The sequence below is a fragment of the Sphaeramia orbicularis genome, chromosome 22, assembly GCF_902148855.1.
Source record: "Sphaeramia orbicularis chromosome 22, fSphaOr1.1, whole genome shotgun sequence".
Taxonomy (NCBI): domain Eukaryota; kingdom Metazoa; phylum Chordata; class Actinopteri; order Kurtiformes; family Apogonidae; genus Sphaeramia; species Sphaeramia orbicularis.
The window spans coordinates 50,080,903-50,101,907 of record NC_043978.1 but is presented as its reverse complement, the minus strand read 5'-3'; the positions used below and the strand labels follow the sequence as shown (position 1 = coordinate 50,101,907).

The 21,005-nt window shown below is 36.7% G+C and overlaps 1 protein-coding gene across 1 annotated transcript in view; it reads left to right on the top strand.

The window, feature by feature from the left end:
• fndc3ba (fibronectin type III domain containing 3Ba) overlaps nucleotides 1-21,005 on the top strand; it is a 260,323-nt gene that overhangs the window by 156,993 nt on the left and 82,325 nt on the right. The window contains exon 8 of the mRNA XM_030127293.1: nucleotides 17,758-17,816. Within this exon, the coding sequence (XP_029983153.1) occupies nucleotides 17,758-17,816 (59 nt within the window). The remainder of the gene's footprint in view (nucleotides 1-17,757; nucleotides 17,817-21,005) is intronic.

The window sequence follows — 21,005 nt, the reverse complement described above, 5'->3', positions numbered from 1 at the left end:
TATTTTCATGTCACAAATGGCCAAGTTCTATTTGAACTGAATTTACCTGAAAAACAAATATTCTATTCTTCTAGATTCCCCAATTTTTCTTTCCAGATTCTCTCCTACATATCACATGTTTTATTTTTACAGGTTCAATCTAGACTATGGTGCTGATCCATCCTGCTTATGTTACACCAATACATACATGAAGAATGTCACACGTCACTTTTTAAATCAACAGTTTTCTAATAATAAGCATTTTTATAAAGTAATAACAATTCTGTATCGTTATTTCCTCTTTAGTATGATGATAAACTATCCAATCAATAATTCTGATCCTAGTTTTTGCACAGGGATCATTAGTGTAAACGCTGACATGGCTGCCGAGCATCAGTATGATGGGATCCACAACAACCATGTCACATCCGTCCACTGACAGATTTAGTGTTTTTGTGTCAGCTGGTGTTGTTTTAGATCCACAATACTAACATTTGTGAATAAGAGGAGAATTAGCAATAGCAAGTCTATAAGTTTATTCCTAATAAAGTACTGGTACTGACCAGAGCATCATGGGTGATGTCACATCCATTCACCAGCAAATGTTTTCACATACAAGTGCTATTCCAAATCCAATATTTATGAAAATAGAGCTTCCACTGTCAAATAATATCAGTAGTCTGTGCACAAATGTCTTAGCATTATTTCAACACAGTTTTATGCATTTCTTACAACTTTCTTTTTTTTTTTTTGACAAAAATGGCCACTCATATGACCCCCTAAGTAAATTTTAGCCGATTAATGATAATACTAAGAATATACTAATATAAGAATAATATAATACTAATATAAGAAATCAATAAATCAGCCTAGAGGTCCATTTATGCTCATGTTACATATGTAAATGGGTGCCTTTATACTTCTGTGCAACCGTTGCCACTGTGAATTAACGTATTGGCCGAAGAGGAAGAAGAGAAGGAAGGAAGAGATGAAGTCAATCAAAAACAAACCTGTCAGTGCATATGTGAACTAATGCTATGTAATGTGTGGGTGTAGCCTTAATTTTAGAAATGTTTCTAATTTTATGAATGCTGGAACTTTACATCTCACCCAGGGACAACAGTTGAAAAATAGCTTTTTTGCTAATACTGGCACATTTATAGAAATGTTCATTAATATGTACTGTCCCTGCTAAATAAACCAATAAATAAATAAAAAACAGAGGAGGTTTTGCTCATGTTGATATTGAGAATGTTAGTAGTTGTAAATATGTTGGTAGTTTTTCGCAGACTCAGTCACTCTTTGTAAAATTCTGCCATTTCTGGAATTTATTCTCTTCACATCTCAACACTGCCCCTGTGGTTCCCTGCGGTACTGCCCTGTATTCTCTGTTAACCCTTTCATGCATGAATTATGAGAACCTTAATGAAGATTTTTTTTTTTTCCTGAGTGTTTTTAGTCCTCTTTAGGCATGAAAAAAAAAAATATATATATTAATAATGTGATTGAATTTTTTTTTATCAACCAATTTTTCATGGAGTTACAAAAATGTCCACTCAGCTGGACACCATGTATTTAATTTTAGAAGCAAAGAAACATGTATTTACTGATATACTGTGTGAAAACTATGAAATAAAAACATTTTAATGCTGCTAATCTGATGTTTTCTCACATTTTAACATACTCTAATACTAGTTATTACTTACTTCATGGAAATAATATGCAAAAAAAAAACCAAAAAACTTTTTGTTTAAAAATGTTAATTAATTACAATCTAATAACAGTTTGCATTTTTTTTTGTTTTGCACTCAAACATGTTACTGCAGATCAGGTTTATCTAGAACAGCAAAGTTTTGATTGTATGAATTACAGTGTATGTGATGATGCGTAAGTGTCCACTGTGTTGGATGATATGGAACTAAAACAAAAAAATCCATCATTATACAAGAGAATACCTTTGAACAGCTGTCCACTGTAGTGACCACTATGCATGAAAGGGTTAAACTCCCATAGGACGCACAGAACACTCCATCCATATACAAGATTAATGTCAAACATAAATATTGGTAGTACTGTACTGACTGATATTACTTTTTTTTTTTTTTTCCTTTTTGTCATATAGTATTTCTTATATATGTACATTTGGTGTTGTGCTGCTACTGGAACCTTAATTTCCTGATGGCCCTGCCCAAGAGATCAGTAAAGTCTAATCTAATCTAATCTAATCTAATCTAATCTAATCTAATCTATATGGGTCCTAAGGAAGGAATATTCTACAGACGACTATACACATATTCTTACTGTTCATGTTTGAATACTGTCTGAATCATTCATTCAACCTAAAACATGGGCCAGACATTATCACACATAGAGTTTATAGAAAAGGTACTTCCCCTTTCATTTATGGCTATTGTTGTTGACAGAAAGTTGCAGCATATGTTACATCTTTTATACTTTCGCCACCTGATGTGTGACGTGTGAAAACCGCGATAAAGTCAGAAAAAGACTGAAAGTGTGATGGTGAGTGGCGTAAATGCGCAGGTGTGGATGTGAGACATGAGTAGTTCAGGGTCATCCGTATGACAGAGAATCACATGACACGAATGCAGAACCATGTGAGGATGTGAAAGGCTTAGTTTGAGTTTTTGTTCTGGTTTTACCGGTTCAATTCAAATACAATATCCATTTTTATATGTTCTGTATTAACTACATTTTAGCTGCTCATGATCATACAGACTTTTCCCACAGGAAACTCAAGACCTGAACTGCTATTAAACCCACCAAAGTGTTGTTTTGTCACTAAGGTGTTTTAATCTGTTATTTCACATTCATACCAACAAACAAATTAACCGACCCAGCTAGTGGTTTTATGAAACAAAACCAGCGCCTTCCTGTGAATCAGTATTTCTGGATGTTATGCTTCAGTTTGACCAGGCAGAGAATGAATGAGGTTTGAGGTTTTTCACACTAAAACAATCCTAAAAGGACATGGAAAGGCTCAAAAAGAGTTTTAAAGGGCTCTTATTCTGCCAAACCCACTTTTATTAGTCTTTGGTTCATTTATTTGTGTATTTGGACCCTAATAGTTCATAAAGTTTGAATTTGAACCCTCCAGGTGCTGCAAAGTTATCTTTATATCCATTTTTGCAAAAAGCAAGTGGATTTCTACAACCTGTTTTGATTCCTGCTTAATTTGTTACGTCTATAACTAGTTATGTCACGACATTTGTACATATAAGGTCAAGACTTCCGCAGAACATTTCTCCAAAAACACTGTAATTGTTTGTCAGCAGCAGCGGTTGTAGTCCATACTGAAAATATGTACAAACTTTGAGCTGATTACCTAAAATGTTCAGTTGTTGGTTGAACGTAACAGAGCAGCACAGCCAATAACCTGGAGGGGGCGGGGCCTGAAGTGGCTCATGTGCAATTAAAGGGCCAGCGCTCAAAACGACCTTTCTGGTGTCATTACTCAGAAATAGGGTTGAAGATGGACCTGTGGAGTTGAATGAATGAAGAATTCTGACCCAAGCAGAGCATTTACAGTTTATGTAGACCACAGGGAAATGTTTAAAAATGCATAATTCTATTTAGAAAAAGAAAAATATCACTCCTTTAAACAGGAAGTCGTTGAGTTGTTTTCAGCTGTTAAGTGCAATTTTTATGTGGATCACCAGCATGGTCATGTGACTTTACAACAGAGGTATATGCGGAGCTGCAGCTATCGATTATTTTTATAATCAATTAATCGATCAATTCTTTTCTTAAATTCCATTAAATGATTATTTGAGTGCGTGAAAAAATGGTGCAAATGTTTGAAAATGACAAACAACTTATCTTTTAGTCCAGAACCAGTTGAAACAACAACCACAAAAGTATAACAGTGAAAGGATATATAAAAAAATCTACACAGAAATAACAACAGTATAAAAGTATCTATAAGAATCTCTCTCTCGCTCTCTTTTTCTATATACAGGGTGGGGAAGCAAAATTTACAATATTTTGAGGCAGGGATTGAAAGACAGTGTATGACCAATTAGTTTATTGAAAGTCATGAGAATTTATTTGCCACAAGAAAATGTACATAATAGAAAATGTTTTTATTCTATGTGTCCTCCTTCTTTCTCAATAACTGCCTTCACACGCTTCCTGAAACTTGCGCAAGTGTTCCTCAAATATTGGGGTGACAACTTCTCCCATTCTTCTTTAATAGTATCTTCCAGACTTTCTGGTAATAGTTTTGCTCATAGTCATTCTCTTCTTTCCATTATAAACAGTCTTTATGGACACTCCAACTATTTTTGAAATCTCCTTTGGTGTGACAAGTGCATTCAGCAAATCACACACTCTTTGACGTTTGCTTTCCTGATTACTCATATGGGCAAAAGTTTCTGAAAAGGTATGGATAATAGTGTTAGGTATGATTATGACATCAATATATGTTTGGTTTCAAAACAATTGACGCAGTGCCTGCTGAGAAAAAACAACTAAATGTTCATTGTAAATTTTGCTTCTATATATATATATATATATATATATATATATATATATATATATATATATAATGTTACGCTCGGTCTAGGGGTTGCCGAGATGCAACATGGTGTGAGACTCCCCTTCCTCCATGTCCCTTAACAAACAGGAGCAAATTACACAAATGACCAGCAACCACACCACTTCAATATGAGATATTTATTTACAAAAAAAAAAAAAAAAAAATTAAATCAGGTAGGGAATCATAATAATCTACAAACACAAACGAAGGAAACCAAAATACATCAAGCTTACCTAACAAAACTTGAAGAAAAAGATTCCCTCCTTCTATAACTGATTTCACAAAGTTCCAACAACAATTACAACAGGCTGGTCTGCACAGAGGGGGGATGGAATGAGAGGAGTGTCTTTGGAGGAAGGAAGATCTGGCTTTTAAATTTCCCAGCTCATCTCTGCTCACCAATCAGCCGCTACCAGCAGACCAACAGCACACCTGCAGCTCATCCTCCATTAACCACTTGTCTGTTGGAGGGAAAGACAGAACACACCCACGCACAAGGAAGAGAACAGAAAAAACCACCAAATATATAACAATCACAGATGACACAGCACATTACAGAATACAAGAAAACACTAACCCTTAACAATAAACAAGTCAAATGGCATCTACAAACAAAATTCAGTCTTCAACGCATTTGTTTCCAACTTACTAACATCTGAAGATGGAACTAACGTACAACTTTGTTTTGATCCTGGTGTCAGGTGCGTCACAATAAGCGTCCCTGTGAAACACAACAGTGGAACCAATGTTTAGCAGCAGCGAAATCAAGGAAACAAAGCTTCAATTCAGGAAAACTGTACTGGAATAATTTTTTTGATGAATTTGTGTCAGTTAATCATTTCATCTCTAGTCATATGATTTGGTTTCCAGCTCAGAAACATGATTTGGTGTGTGTTTAATGTTACTTTAAAGATTTAATGTGTCATATTTGGTGACATCTAGTTGTAAAGTTACAGATGGCAAACAACTGAATCCCATAGTCGTAAAAAATTATAGGCGGTCTCTTTTTAGGGTGAGTTCTACGGAAATGTGCCTCAAATTTCCACCCTGTAATACTAATATACCACCATCACCACTGCCACAAGCTGCAAATCCATGTAAGAGCTTATAGTTGTCAAAACATAAATCTGTCGTTGTCTCCATCTAATTTGATTTTGTTAGTCATATATTCAGTGAATGTTGTCGTCTCCTACTGTTCTGTCTCCTGCTGTTTATTTGATCCTGGTTTTAGCTAACGGGATACAGACTGTGGTCCAGTCAGACTTACCCTTTAACACTGGACGTCACCTGCTATAAAACAGAAACAAAGGACAAGAGGAAGTCTAACGTAGGAACAGGGTGCACTCTGTGAACCCCTAAGGCAATGAAAACACAACAGCTGTCATTTTCACATGATTATATGCTAATGAAAACATAATTATGACCATTATATTCCATTTCTGCAGTTAGATCCTCTAAATCCCCCTAAATCTTCCACAGTGGACACATTTGAAAGTCTGTTTTCTTCTTTGGAATAAAAATGTCATCAGCACCAGTCTCTGCTTATGTCAAAATGAGGAAATGACAGAATTGTCTTTTTTTTTTTTTAACAACTGTGCGGTCAGAACAAACTGCAATTTCAACCCTGCCCTCTAAACAATAGGCACAGCTGACAAACAGCAACAGCATGTCTGGAAGTTTTGACTATTAACATCTGCTGTAAGCCGGACATGACAGCTGAGCGATGCCGTAATGGAATTCCACCTCTCGTCTTTGCAGTTTTAGTCACAGCAGACAAGTATCTACAGGACTGCACTATTAAAAAGGCCATGTTCTCCTTTTTCACTCAGCTGTGATGAATGGACGGAATAAGCTGTGTCAGCCTGTTCGCTATAACAGAACTGTTCAGGTCTGGAGCTGTGGCTCTGAGGGAGCCTTTAATCCATAAAAGAGGAGTTTGTCTGAAATGGGAGAACTGCGTGTGTGTGTGTGTGTGTGTGTGTGTGTGTGTGTGCGCGTTTGTGCTAGCATATAAAGCACTGAATGGTTTAGGCCCAAAATCCATCAGAGACCTTCTAGTCCAGTATGAACCATCCAGACCACTCGGGTCATCTGGTGTGGGTCTGCTCTGTGTTCCAAAAGTCAGAACTAAACATGGAGAATCAGCGTTCAGTTTCTATGCTTTGTATATCTGGAACAAACTACCAGAAAATATCAGGTCTGCTGAGGGTACGTTTACACGGCAACACTCCGCAAAGATTTCTCCTTTGTGTTATAAAATCATTCCGCGTTAAGATGAAGCCGCTATGATAACGATCTGCGTTAACATGAGTCCGCGAGAACGGCTGAATACGCTGTAGTGGCCATGCCAGACCAGTAGCTGGCGATGTAGAGCTGTAGTGAAACAGTGGCGGTAAAACACGCGCCTGCGCACAAACGATTTCCGGTTTAGACAGCCTTTAAATGAGGAGAAGAAGAAGACGAGGCGGACAACGCTATTTACAAACAACAATGGCGAGTGGTCGTACAAAGACGCAGGACTTCTTTGTCTGGACAGACGAGCTGAGCACAGTTAGCAGCACGTATGTTGTTCTGAAACCGGCCATTGTTGTTGTGGTTGTTCCTTCTTTTTCTGCAGCCTTATTGTGTCATAGAGGCTGGCAAACCAGCTTGGAGGTGCATTACCGCCACCAACTGGCCTGGAGTGGGTTAACTGGTGGTTCTTGGCTGCGCGCGCATGCGGTGACGTCATATTTTACCCCGGAACGCTCCGATTCGCGTTAACACGGAGCTGGAATGCGAAGCGTATCGATAACATTCCACCCTGGACCCTGGTATCAAAAGTTTCCGGATTCAGGCACTCTAGGCACCGTTTCCATGTTAACAGAAGGCTAATCCGCGATGAAATCTTCCCGGAGTCGACTGAATCCTACGCCGTGTAAACGGCCCCTGAGAGTCTGAGTTCTTTTAAGTCCAGGTTACAGACTCACCTGTTCACTGCTGCCTTTGACTAAAAGGCTTTGGACTTTTTCAATTTTATATTCTCTTTCAAAACTCTGCGCTGCAACTCTTACTTTAATATGTGTGTTTTTCGCTTACTGGCCGATAGGATGTAAGCTAGTGTCGTCATGCGGCCTCCGGCGTCTGCGTCTGTCGGCATCTGTCGTCTGTTACAAAATTTCAATCATCTTCTTCTCCGAAACTACAATTCCGATTGACTTCAAACTTGGTATACAGTAAGGATGCACCGATACCACTTTTTTCCAGACTGAGTACGAGTACTTACTTTTGAGTACTTGCCGATACCGAGTACCGATACGAGTACTTAATAATCCCATTCCAGTTCTTAGTTCCTTTTGTATTAGTCTGACTGGAACAAAGTGCTGCTACTGACATTTAATGTGTTGGAATGAGCGTTTCTCAATTAATCCACCAGGGGGCGTCGCTCTTAAATAAACATACTGAACAAATACCACGAAGAAGAGTAAAGTTTTTTGAGAAGAAGATGAAGAAAGTCAGTAATAACAAACGTGGAGACGACAGAGGCAACACTAATGTGATACTAATATTGCAGCGTTTTTTCACTGGTAGGGTTTAAGAGCGAAGCTTCAGCAGGAAGAGAAAAGAGAAATGAGTGAGAAGTTTCGTTTTCACTTCCACTGGCTTCAGTCCGTACCCCTCTCTGTCTGGGTACTCATCCGCCAACACCTGGAAAACGAATGGAATGTACGCAGAGGACAGACAGAACGCTGCGTCCGTATCTGTCTGTGTCTGTAACGTTACTGTCAGTCAGCGTTACTTTAATCACTGTCGTTTATTTGGTTAAATCTCCACACTCTTTACACTCCACACACATTATTCCTCCTCTTCGTACCTGCTGCACTGAACTGTGAATGTCACACGGCTGTAAGTGGTATCGGTGCATTTGTATCGGATTACTTTTACGAGTACAAATATGAGTACACACACTGAGTATCGGAGCCAATACCCGATACTCGTATCGGAATCGGTGCATCCCTAGTGTACAGGTTCTTTATGATGATGTCAACAAAAGTTAGTGAAATTATTCGGATCCGGCTCTGATTCTGGATTTGGTGCGACTTTGAAAAATTTCCCCATTATAAGAGATAGGAAGTGCTGGTAAGCTACAGGGCCATTGGTCCTCTTTTTATATTTTTGGGTTTTATGTGTTGTTTTCTTACTTGCTGTTTTAATCACCTTTTACATGTTTCTTTTATTATGTTTTAAATTTGTTTCTTTTTCCCTTTCGTATTTCAATGTCCTGTGTGAAGCACTTTGAATTGCCTTGTTGCTGAAATGTGCGATACAAATAAACTTGCCTTGCCTTGTGTGGAAAAATAATGAGTATGTAGCAGTGATGCAGAATGTGGACTGCTTCACCTGTTGAACTCGACCACAGAGTCACAGTATGAATACACACACAGTAGCTCCTATCACCCATCATCAACCTCCTGTAACTTGATAGTGGGACTTTGGAAACACACACTCATGCACACACACACACGCACACACACACGCGCACACACACAGTCTCTCTCTCGCTTCATTATTCTGTCTCTCGCTCTCACACACACACTTGCACACAGAGGTCAAGTCGAGGTTGTGCTTCCATGACATCACTGTTGCCATGACTCATAAGTGTACCCCCAGGCACGGTAAGGCCCCCTCCTCTACAAAATCTGCCACTGGGACTTAACCCTGCTCACACATACACACACACACACACACATACACATACACACACACGTACACACACAATCTCTCATTCAACACTTCCTTAAAGTGCACAGTGGTCTTCAAATATGCATTTGATTTCTTTTTTTCTTGTAATTATCTTTTTATTACTATTTTGTCAGTCAGCATCATTTTAGCATTTTACATCGTTTACATGACTTCTATGTATGTAAAGAAAAAAATAAAACAAAACCACAAAACATACTCAAACAGGGGAACATTGACAGAAATGGTAAAAAATATACAAAGCAACCCAAAATATAGTTAAAGGAAAATAACACTTATATTTCACATTCCATTCTTTTCCCCTGTATAAGATGAATATTGAACACTTGAAGTGTAGCACAAACCCAGGGTTTACGTGGATCTAAATGCATATTACTCTGATCAAGTAAAATCAGCTCTTAATAGTCTTATAAAATCAACCCAATTTTTCCAATACTTGGTGAATTTGTCTGAATCAAGTCTGACCATACCAACTTTATTTATAAAGCACTTTAAGAACTTTACAGCTGGCCAAAGTACTGTACACCAAACATAAAACAAGGGATTAAATAAGTAAATAAAACTAGTGATGACACAGGGTGTAAAGTGGGCTAAGAACAACATAATACAACCATCATAAAAACAGCGCTGGTGTAAGAGCTGTTAAGAACTGAGGATTTTCATGGCAAAACAGGCTCAAGTTTACTACAAATGCACACAGAGAGCAGTGTACAGGCTGTTAGTGCAGTAGTTACACCGGAAAAAATCAAAATCTTGCCAAGTGTATTTTAATCATTTCTAGTCAAAATATCTCATCACACTTAAAATAAGACATAATCACCTAAACAGTAACTTTTCAGTGAGGTATAAGAGCTTATTTTTAGGCAATAGATCTCAAAAAGGGCTATAAACTATATTTTAATTACGGAAAATTACTGTATTTTTATGAGAGAGTTATTTTCGGTTATTTAACAGTATTTTTTTGTTGCCCCAGCTACTGGAATATTACCAGTGTTTTTTTGTTTTATTTTGTTTTGTTTTGTTTTGTTTCCTCTGCCAAGGAGGTTATGTTTTTGTCGGTGTTGGTTTGTCTGTTTGTAAGTAAGTAAAGCTTTATTTATACAGCACTTTTTAAAACAACATGTTTTTCCAGTACTTGGTGAATTTGTCTGAATCAAGTCTGACCATACCATACCATACCAACTTTATTTATAAAGCACTTTAAGAACTTTACAGCTGGCCAAAGTGCTGTACACCAAACATAAAACAAGGGATTAAATAAGTAAATAAAACTAGTGATAACACAGGGTGTTAAGCGGGCTAAGAACAACAAAATACAACCATCATAAAAACAAAGACAAATTAAAATCTGTTAAAAACGGCATAAAAAAACAGACATGTCACTCACTGATTAAAAGCTAATGAGAAAAAGTGCGTTTTTAGATGTGATTTAAAGACAGGTATAGACTGAGCCTGTCTAACAACTAAGGGCAACTGGTTCCACAACTTGGGGGCGACAACAGAAAAGCCACGGCCCCCACGAAGCTTCTTTTTAGTTTTTGGAACCCCAAGCTGCAGCTGATCTGCTGACCTGAGAGCACGAGGGGGGCGTAGGGGTGGATCAGGTCAGACAGGTAGGAGGGGGCAAGGCCATTCAAACATTTAAAAACAAATAGAAGAATTTTAAAATCAACTCTAAAACGCACTGGTAATCAATGGAGTGAAGCTAAAACCGGTGAAATATGTTGATGTTTGCGTGTCCCTGTTAAAAGCCGAGCTGCAGCATTTTGGACCAGCTGCAGTCGGGAAAGTGCATTTTCACTCAGCCCGGCATGAAGTGCATTACAATAGTCAAGTCTAGTAGTTACAAAAGCATGGATCACAGTTTCAAACAGATCCCTGGGCAGAACTGATTTTACTTTTGCAAGCTGTCTTAAGTGAAAGAAACTGGACTTGACCACACCACTAATTTGTTGGACGAGTTTAAGATTGGGGTCCATTTTAACACCCAAATTTGACATGACCGGTTTAACCAAATGTGACAAAGAAAGTCAACTTCTCCATCCTATAAATGTCATGTATAACCTCTATCCAGTCCTAAGTTTGCAGTGCATCCTTTTTTACCCACTTCCTAGTGCTGGCTTTTTTCCCTGCTACCGACAATATTCTGAATAGATATTTATCCTGTGAATGTGTTCTCCCCTGGTTCTCTTTTCCCAAGTATATACAGGGGTTGGACAAAATAATGGAAACACCTTCACCTCAAGATGATAACGCCCCAATCCATACAGCTAGAATTGTTAAAGAATGGCATGAGGAACATTCTAATGAAGTTGAGCATCTCGTATGGCCGGCACAGTCCCCAGACCTCAACATTATTGAGCATTTATGGTCAGTTTTAGAGATTCAAGTAAGACGTTGATTTCCACCGCCATCATCTCTAAAAGAGTTGGAGGGTATTCTAACTGAAGAATGGTTTAAAATTCCTTTGGAAACAATTCACCAGTTGTATGAATCAATACCTCTGAGAATTGAGGCTGTAATTGCCGCAAAAGGCGGACCTACACCATATTAAATTATATTTTGTTGATTTTTTTAAGGTGTTTCCATTATTTTGTCCAACTCCTGTAGATTCAAATGTGAATGGAAATTGGACTTGGAAAATTTTAAAGTCTGCCAAAAAGGCACAATATAAGGGCAGTCCCAAAATATATGAAAATGATTGGCTTTACTTTCACCACATATTCTCCGGCATCTTGTATCCTGAGATTTCTGCGCTGGTGTAATGCATGTGATTTCTATTTGTTTTTGCATGTATTTAGATGTTTTTCTGTGTTTTCCAGTCTCCTTAGTCTTAAACCACATTAACATCCTCCTCTAACTGGCCAAGTTTTACACAAAGCCTGTATCTAATCCTCCTTTAAAGGGATTATTGCAGTATGTATTTGTGTATACCTGTTATGTCTGCATTGTAGTCTGTTGTGCTGGTAGCTTAATATTTATTGATTTTATTTAACTCCATTTCATGCCGCTGTGGAGGAGCAGAAGAGCTGTTAAGAACTGCGGATTTTCATGGCAAAATAGGCTCAAGTCTACTACAGATGCACACAGAAAGCAGTGTACAGGCTGTTAGTGTTTTTTGTTTTTGTTTTTTTTTTCTAAATCTTGCCAAGTGTATTTTAATCATTTCTAAGCAAAATATTTCATCACACTTAAAATAAGACATAATCACCAAAAGCACAGGTGTCGAACATGCGGCCCGGGGGCCAAATCTGGCCCGCCAAAGGGTCCAGTCTGGCCCTTGGGATGAATTTGTGAAATGCAAAAATTACACTAAGATGTTAATCATTTTAGTTCAGGTTCCACATTCAGACCAATACAATCTAAAGTGGGTCATAATAACCTATGAATACTCACAACTCCAAATTTTTGTCTTTGTAAATCTAAATGTTTTCACACTAAAACAAAGTATAGTATTGCAAAAAAATATATATCTGAATAATCTGAACAAATATGAACAATCTGAAATGTCTTAAGAGAAGTATTTGTAATTTTAATAATATTCCACCTGTTACTAAATGTTTTGTGTATTTGTAGATCCACTGTGATCTGTAAGTTATAATGTACATGTGTAAATGATAAACTGAGGCATAATAGTGTTAAAATTACACATTTTTTTTTCCAGTTTGTTCATACTATTCACATCATGTATAAGGATAGTTTGTCATTACTTTTATTCTGGAAGCATTTTCCTTGCCGACCGGTGCTATCAGACCACATACTATCCAGTCTATATATGTACGTGTCCATATGTGAAGTTTGTGTTGTGCTTTGCTTGGTCTTCAGAGCTGGTCATTTGTTAACATTAGCAAAGTCCTTTTCTAAGTTAACAGTAGTTAATGTTGTGTACAGTTAACCTTCTAGAAGAGCAGAAGAAGCACTGAAAGACTGGAGAACATCAGCATATAGCATGAGGATTTTTACGGAGAAACCGACCCGAGTTGTCTCTGTAGAAATCAGGGTACAGGATATTTTTGTGGATGTAGGCAATCAAGAGCGCCATTAACTTAGAAATGTAGTTAGCTAATGTCAACAAACTGCTTCCAGCACAAAACAGACTCCAAACTTAATGTAAGCACAGGAAATTCTCATATATTGATTCCTTAAAGTTGCACACATAGACGCGCACACTTACACATCCAGTGTTTACATGTGATTAGTGTTTGTGTTTTTTGCATGTATGCAGTTGTGTGTTAATGTTTGATTTAACTAATGTTGGCCAACTCTGCTAACTCAGCAGCAAGCATGGGGGGGGGGGTTTGCAAGAAAAGCAATTTTTCCTCATGAAAATCAGCGCACATGAATGTAAGCATCTAAGGCAGTCGTTTGCTAATGTGAACAAATGGCTTCCATCACAAAAGAGACTCTCAACACAACCACAAAGCACCAGAGCACACACAGATCATACATACTAAACCTTTAAAGTCATACACATGTGTTTAGTTTTGCATGTAAGTTAATGTTAATCTAATATAAGTATATACATGTGGTTTTCACTGTCTCCTCAGTCTTAAACCGCATTAAAATACTCATCAAACTGGCTGCGTTTCATATAGATCCTGTATATGACTAACCATCCTTTAAGGTTGCACACACACACACACACATACACACATATATACACACACATCCAGTGTGATTTACAGTGGTCAGACTCAGATGGAGAAAGCAGGCCTCCTCTGGCTGGAAAAAAACCTCAACCTTGAGGATCATATTGGGGGGGACAGACTTCCATTACCCACATGTGTCCACACACCACACACTCTCTACTCTGAGTGCCCTCTAAATCACCCTAAGATGTGCACGTACCATGTGTGTTTCTTGCCTACATGTGTTTATCCTATATGTAGGGATGTAACGATACAAAAATTTCATATCACGGTTATTGTGACCAAAATTATCACGGTTATCATTGTTATCACGGTATTGTTGAAACTGTGCTCAAAATGTTCAAAAAGTACTAATATGCACACTGAAATAATTTAACCAAGTTGTATTTTGAAAAAATAAATAAATAAATAATAATAATAATAATAAAATAATTGGGTTTCTGTAAATTGGCTTAGAGTCTGTTTTTGACCAACTCTATATATAAAGTGTCATGAGATAACTTTTTGTCGCGATCTGGCGCTATATAAATAAAATTTGATTGATTGAGTGATTTAATTGGTTTTCCCCTGTAAGTCGCTTTGGAAAAAAGTGTCTGCCAAATGCATAAACATAAACATAAATAAAAAAAATTAAAAAAATAAATAAATAACAGGCACAATGTACCTTCTGCTGGCAGAAACATTCTGACATGCTGATAAGGAAGTTTTCTACGCGCTCTGATTCAGTGAAGTGTTCTCTATTTAGAACCTACATCACACCTTTATACACTGCTCAACTGTGGTCAAACTATAAGAAAATAAGTTTGCAGAGGCTCCAGGTAGCCTATAATGATGCATTGAGGTTGCTGCTTCATGTCCCTCGGTGGCATAGTGCCAGTCAACTGTTTGTGACCACAGGAGTGCCAACTTTTGAGGCACTATTAAGACAGTTGATGTTTAGTTTTATGTGTCGCCTGGATACATCAGAGAACCACATGATAGAAGCTCTAGTTAGCCCCTGAAAAGCTGCTATCGTTTTACCTCTTAACTGAAACGGCATTGGTGCAATAGTTTGTATATTTTATAATGTGCTTAATTTTTTTAATCTCCTTTTTATTCTTTTTATTTTATTTATTCTGTATGTTGTGTGCTTGTGGTTTATGGACCTGTGTCTGCAATAAAGTTTATTACACTGGGTTACAAAAAAATGTTTTTTGCAAGTTGTCTAGGTTTTTTTCAACTGAATTAGGACCATTTTGCACCGCTAAATCCAAAAATGACATCTGTTTTTCTCAATCAGGTCAGGTTTTTTTGCTAATTTGATTTTGAAAAATTTGATCTTCTCACAAAATATAATAATTAATACCAAAATAAGATTGGTAAGCACACTTTATGAAACTTGTGACTTGATTCCTGTTAGGTACAATGGTGTATTCAGCGCAGATGTAGCAGAATACGTCAGGCTTATTTTTACAAGATCTTCTAGTCGAAGCCATTTCATTCACCTGTAATATTAAAAAAACCATTAATCATGAATTGGCAAAAGTAAAATCTTCAGAACTCGTTTATTGCAAGAAATATGAAAGAATTTTGTATCATATGATGTGAAAATGCCCATAAATGTAAGCAAAAATGTTAAAAAGCCAATATGTAGCATAGTTCAGAAAGTTGACCTGATTGAGCAAAATTCATATGATTTTTGGATTCAGCACACCAAAATGATCCTAAATCAGCTCAAAAAACTTCAACAATAAATTTGTTGTTGACCAGTGTTATTATTCAAATATTAACCTTTAGTGGTCTGAGCCTATTTTGTCCGTTTTTCAGTACTTTTGATTTTGCCTTTATATACTACATAAATAAATGTTTACTATACCCATGTTTGGGATCTGTTTTTTCAGCACAACTTCATTTATATCATCTGTCTATATATTTTTTTTCACTTTAACCTACTATAAAAACATAAAAGGACAAAAAACACAAAAAATATATAAAATCCGATTTGAAAAATGTAAATAATTTATTGCATTAATAACACAAAGATGCTTAACAAACCTTTTCAAAGACTTTAAAAGTGAATATTGGTTCCAAATATTAGGTATATGAAATTAAAATTGTAATAAATTAAAACTAGACTCAAATATTTGACATAAAAGCAGATCTTTCCATCAGGTTTTTTCCCCTAAAAGTGCGGTAATCAAACACGGTTATCATGATAATTAGAATTTAAACCGACCAACACCAGCATACGGTCAGCTGGCAGACTAGAAAAGAAGCCAATTAAATGTGTATCATATAAAAATAAGAGATGGTGTTTCTATTGTGTGATGCCATTTATGTCCAATAATCAGAGGAATGTTTATCTTATTCATGTATTACAACTTGTTTGGTTAGATTACAAAAACACTGTTGACATTAAATCATTGTAGGTGATTATTAACAGATGCAGGGACAACAGATACATAACAGTGATGACTATGATGATTCATGTGGTCTGATGACTCTGAGTTTACCACCAGTATCTGTACACGGAACTGAAGAGTCACTATGGGTATGACTCAGATTTTTTTTTTTTGTTCTTGTTTTGTTTTCCCCATTTAATTCATTCTTGGTCAGGAATTCATGACTAATACTTTTTTCTGTGGAACTCTGAATGATTTAGTGTTTTTTTTCCGAAGACTGCGTTCATCACCATGGCTTGATGAGAATGTAATAGGTGAACGCTGAAGAAAACAACTGTTGCGTCACACACTGTGACCCAATATGCACACTTAGGAATTAGATCTGTTTCTACTCTATTTTGGGATGGTTTTGATTTTTCTTTCTTTCTGTCTTTTATGTAGATACACATGACAGAGTTACTATTTAGATGGAGCATTTTTACAGATAATAAGGGGGATAATTAAGGATTCATGGTGGATTTTAACTGAGCTGTTTCCCAACCTAGATGCAAACCTTGGCCGACCCTCGACAGCGATCAGCCGTAGATTCCAGATATCACAATAACGTGGCTTGTGGGAATTGAACCCTCTCTCTGTGTCAATCACAAGCTTCATTTTCAGCATCGCTGACAAGATGTTTTAACCCTTAGATGCATGAATTGTGAGAACCTTAGTCAAGATTTTTTTCTTCAGTGTTTTTATTCCTCCTTAGGCATGAAAAAAACAATGAGATCGAGTTTTTTTTTTCTATGGAGTTACAAAAATATCCATGCATTTAATTTCTGAAGTAAAGAAACATGTGCTTAAAACCCAATATCAGAAAGTGAGATGAAAACAATGAAATAAAAACATTTTTAATGCTGCTAATCTGATGTCTTCTTACATTTGAACATATTCTAATGCCAGTAATTACTGACTTCATGGAGATAATATGCAAAAAAAAAAATTCTTGTCTAACAAATAACAATTGATTTACACTTAAACATGTTAGTGCAGATCAGGTTTATCAAAAAAGCAAAGTTACAGTAATGGTCTGAATGTCAGTGTATGGGATGGTGCGTAAGTGTTCACTGTGTTGGCTGATATGAACTAAAACAACTAAACCCATTAAAATACAAGAGAACAGCTGGAGAAGAACTGTCCACTGGAGTGACCTATGCATGAAAGGGTTAATTTGCATCTGTGTTGAGACTTGGGAATGTAGGATTCTTCTTCAAATGAAAAAAACCTAGAATCAGAATTAAATTCAGAAATGCTTGAGGCGTTCACACAACGCAGCAGTCGACTTGCCAAGTGTCACACCAGAAGTGCCAGTCTCTCTTTGCTGAAAAAAAACAAAACAAAACATTCTTTGAAGCAGTTTTTCATCTGTAATGACTCTCTGATGTGTATTTTTCTGTTTTTGTCCTTTCAGATAATGATTTGGAGGGAAAGCGAGTTCAAGACATGTTGTCTACAATCGACAAACCACAGGTAGGTCATCCCAAAAAATGCACACACACGCACACACACAAACCTCAAAGTTATAACCACTTTCATCAATCACCTCTGTGTCCGATGCAGTCATAGCTAACATGAGACTCTGATGTCTTTACCAGATTTCCACCCCATTCTGTGATTAACATAAAAATCAGATGTTTACACAAAGAAGAAGTGACTGGGTTTTGCCGTGTATCTCTCATAGGATGATCAGATCCGAACAAACTAAAGATTATGTTGTGACGACACATTAACAAACCTAAGAGGGAGTCTTAAGTTTAGATTCAGCTAACGTCTATTAAACTTAAAAACAAAAAGAAACACAATCGACTGTTTATTTCATGTTCAGCTCTCAATATGTGAAGAACTGCACTTATAACAGTATTTTATATGAATGGAACTTTTCCAACTCACTAATACAGGAAACATAAGAGAAAGCTTCAGAAAGTTTCTACAGTCTTATCCGATAAGATCAGTTTTCAGCAGTTTTTTGTGCGTTTTCCATCTGTACATGGAAAAACCTGACATGGAAGTACTGGGGAAAAAAACCAAACACTTAGAGCTTGGTTGGTCGTTTCAGTGTTAACCCTGCGTTCTCCTTCAGATAGGACGAGTTCAGGGTTTTATTGAAGGTTATGGAGGCGTTTTACTGACATTTTTTTGTCCTCGCATAACTAAAGACCGTATTTCTTCGCATAATTTGAGCTCGAGCTGCAGCTACCGATTAATCTGTTGATTATTGTCATTGATTCAATTCGATTAAACAGTTATTTGAATACACGAAAAAGTCAAAATATGAAAAAGACACGTCTGAAAATGACAACATGTCCTTTATTCCAGAACCAGCTGAAACAACCACAAAAAATATAAAAGTGAAAGGATGAAAAAATACATCTATATAGAAACAACATCACTAACAGCAGTATAAAAGTATGTATAAGAATATAACAACAAACAAGACAAATGACATCTGCAGATATGTGCACTGCAGTTTTCAACACATTTCTGTTCAACTTACTAACAACTTCAGATGGAACTAACATACAAGTGAAAAGAATAAAACCAAATATTTTTGTTTTTTTTTTAAGTTTAAAGGTGTAAGTGATGGTTTCACCGAAGAAAAGTGAACTTATTGACGTTTTCTGCCTTTTTATCCTTGTCTCTTCTGTTGTTTGTCTTGATCCTCCATCTGTGTGAAACATAACAGCGGAACCAATGTTTTTTTTGTTTTTTTTTCTTACAAATGTTTAGTGTCAGTGAAATTAAGGAAATGAAGCTTGGATTGAGGAAAATCATCATCAAATCATTTTTTTTAATCCATTTGAGTCAATTAATTGTTTCAGCTCTAAGTTGAGCTCTGTTTTACAACAATATTTAGACAAATTTTCAAAGAAACATGAAACAAATCAACGCAGAACTCCAATCTGACAAATGGTCAATCACCACTTTTGAAAATCTCTCCATTCATACTTATATAGCGTCTTTCCTTTTCTCAGAACTGTAGTTAATTCACTTAAAACATACGACCGCTTCTATGTTTTTACTCCGTGAACCAACCCCCAGTATTCATATAATGGTGATCATGGGCACATTTGCAGTCAGTGTGTTTTGCAGATTTTCTAAATACCGGCTAAATCTCAGAAACGTGGATTGGAAGCTGAATCTAATTTAGTTGAACTTATGTTTTCTCTTCAAACTGAAAATGCGTGACATTGTCTCAGAATGTGGGACGCAGGATGAAAGGATCAGAATACTGCCCAGTCCTCCATAAAGCGGGTCACCTGGTCAGCCTGATCTCTGTCATTTTCAGGGCTTAAACAAGACAGACAGAAGATGAGTGATGTTTTAAGGCTGTTCTCAGCACAGCCACATGAGGGCAGCATCTGCTCATTCACACGATTGGCTTCCCACTGTGTCTATATTAACTGGAAAAGCTCTTTTTTTTCCCAGTCCCCGAGGGAGACTGTATGTTTACTAGAAGAGATTTGCTTACTTCAGGTTAAAACAGTTATGTCAGCGGGTTGTGTGTAAGTGAACGGTTTGAGAATTGTGAATGGATATAGACAGGAGAGTAAACTGAGGAGAGGCAGGGAAATGGGAAGTGTGACTTTTCAGCGCTCGAGGCTCAGTAGACATCTGTGTAGCGTCATAACTTTTGATGACCTCTGCACTAATACAACGCATTTATTTTTTGATATCTCAGTGAGTTATTGATTTTTACCAGAGACTGAAGAAAGTGCGACATTTCCTCCGACAGATTTGATAGATTTGGCTTCGACATCGGCTAAAATTTGCTTAGAGGTCTTATTTATGTCTTTGTGCATAAGAAATCAATCTAAGTGAATCCCCAAAGGAACTGTGTGTTGGTAAATGCAAGTTCTGCAAATGTACAGGATTTCAGTTCTGTTGTAACATGTTGATGCTCATATGAACTATGTTTTCAGCTCAAAAATGTCCAATTTCAGCACAATTAATGCTATATTTTCATGTCACAAATGGCCAAGTTATATTTGAACTGAATTTACCTGAAAAACAAATATTCTATTCTTTTAGATTCCCCAATTTTTCTTACAAAATTTTATACTACATATCACGTTTTATTTTACAGGTTGCAATCTGGAGTATGGTGCTGATCCATCCTGCTTATGTTACGCCATTAAGAATGTCACACGTCACTTTTTAAATCAACAGTTTTCTAATAATAAGCATTTTTATAAAGAAATAACAATTCTATATTGTTATTTCCTCTTTAGTCTGATGATAAACTACACAATAAATAATTGTGATCCTAGTTTTTGCACAGGGATCATTAGTGTAAACGGTGACATGGCTGCTGAGCATCAGTATGATGGGATCCACAACAAACATGTCACATCCGTCCACTGACACATTTAGTGTTTTTGTGTCAGCTGGTATTGTTTTAGATCCACAATACTAACATTTATGAATAAGAGGAGAATTAGCAATAGTAAGTCTATAAGTTTATTACTAATAAAGTACTGGTACTGACCAGATCATCATGGGTAATGTCACGTCCGTCCACCAGCAAAAGTTTTCACATACACGTGCTATTCAAAATCCAATATTTCTGGAAATAGAGCTTCCACTGTCAAATAATATCAGTAGTCTGTGCACAAATGGATTAGCATTATTTCAACACAGTTCTAGGCATTTTTTACAACT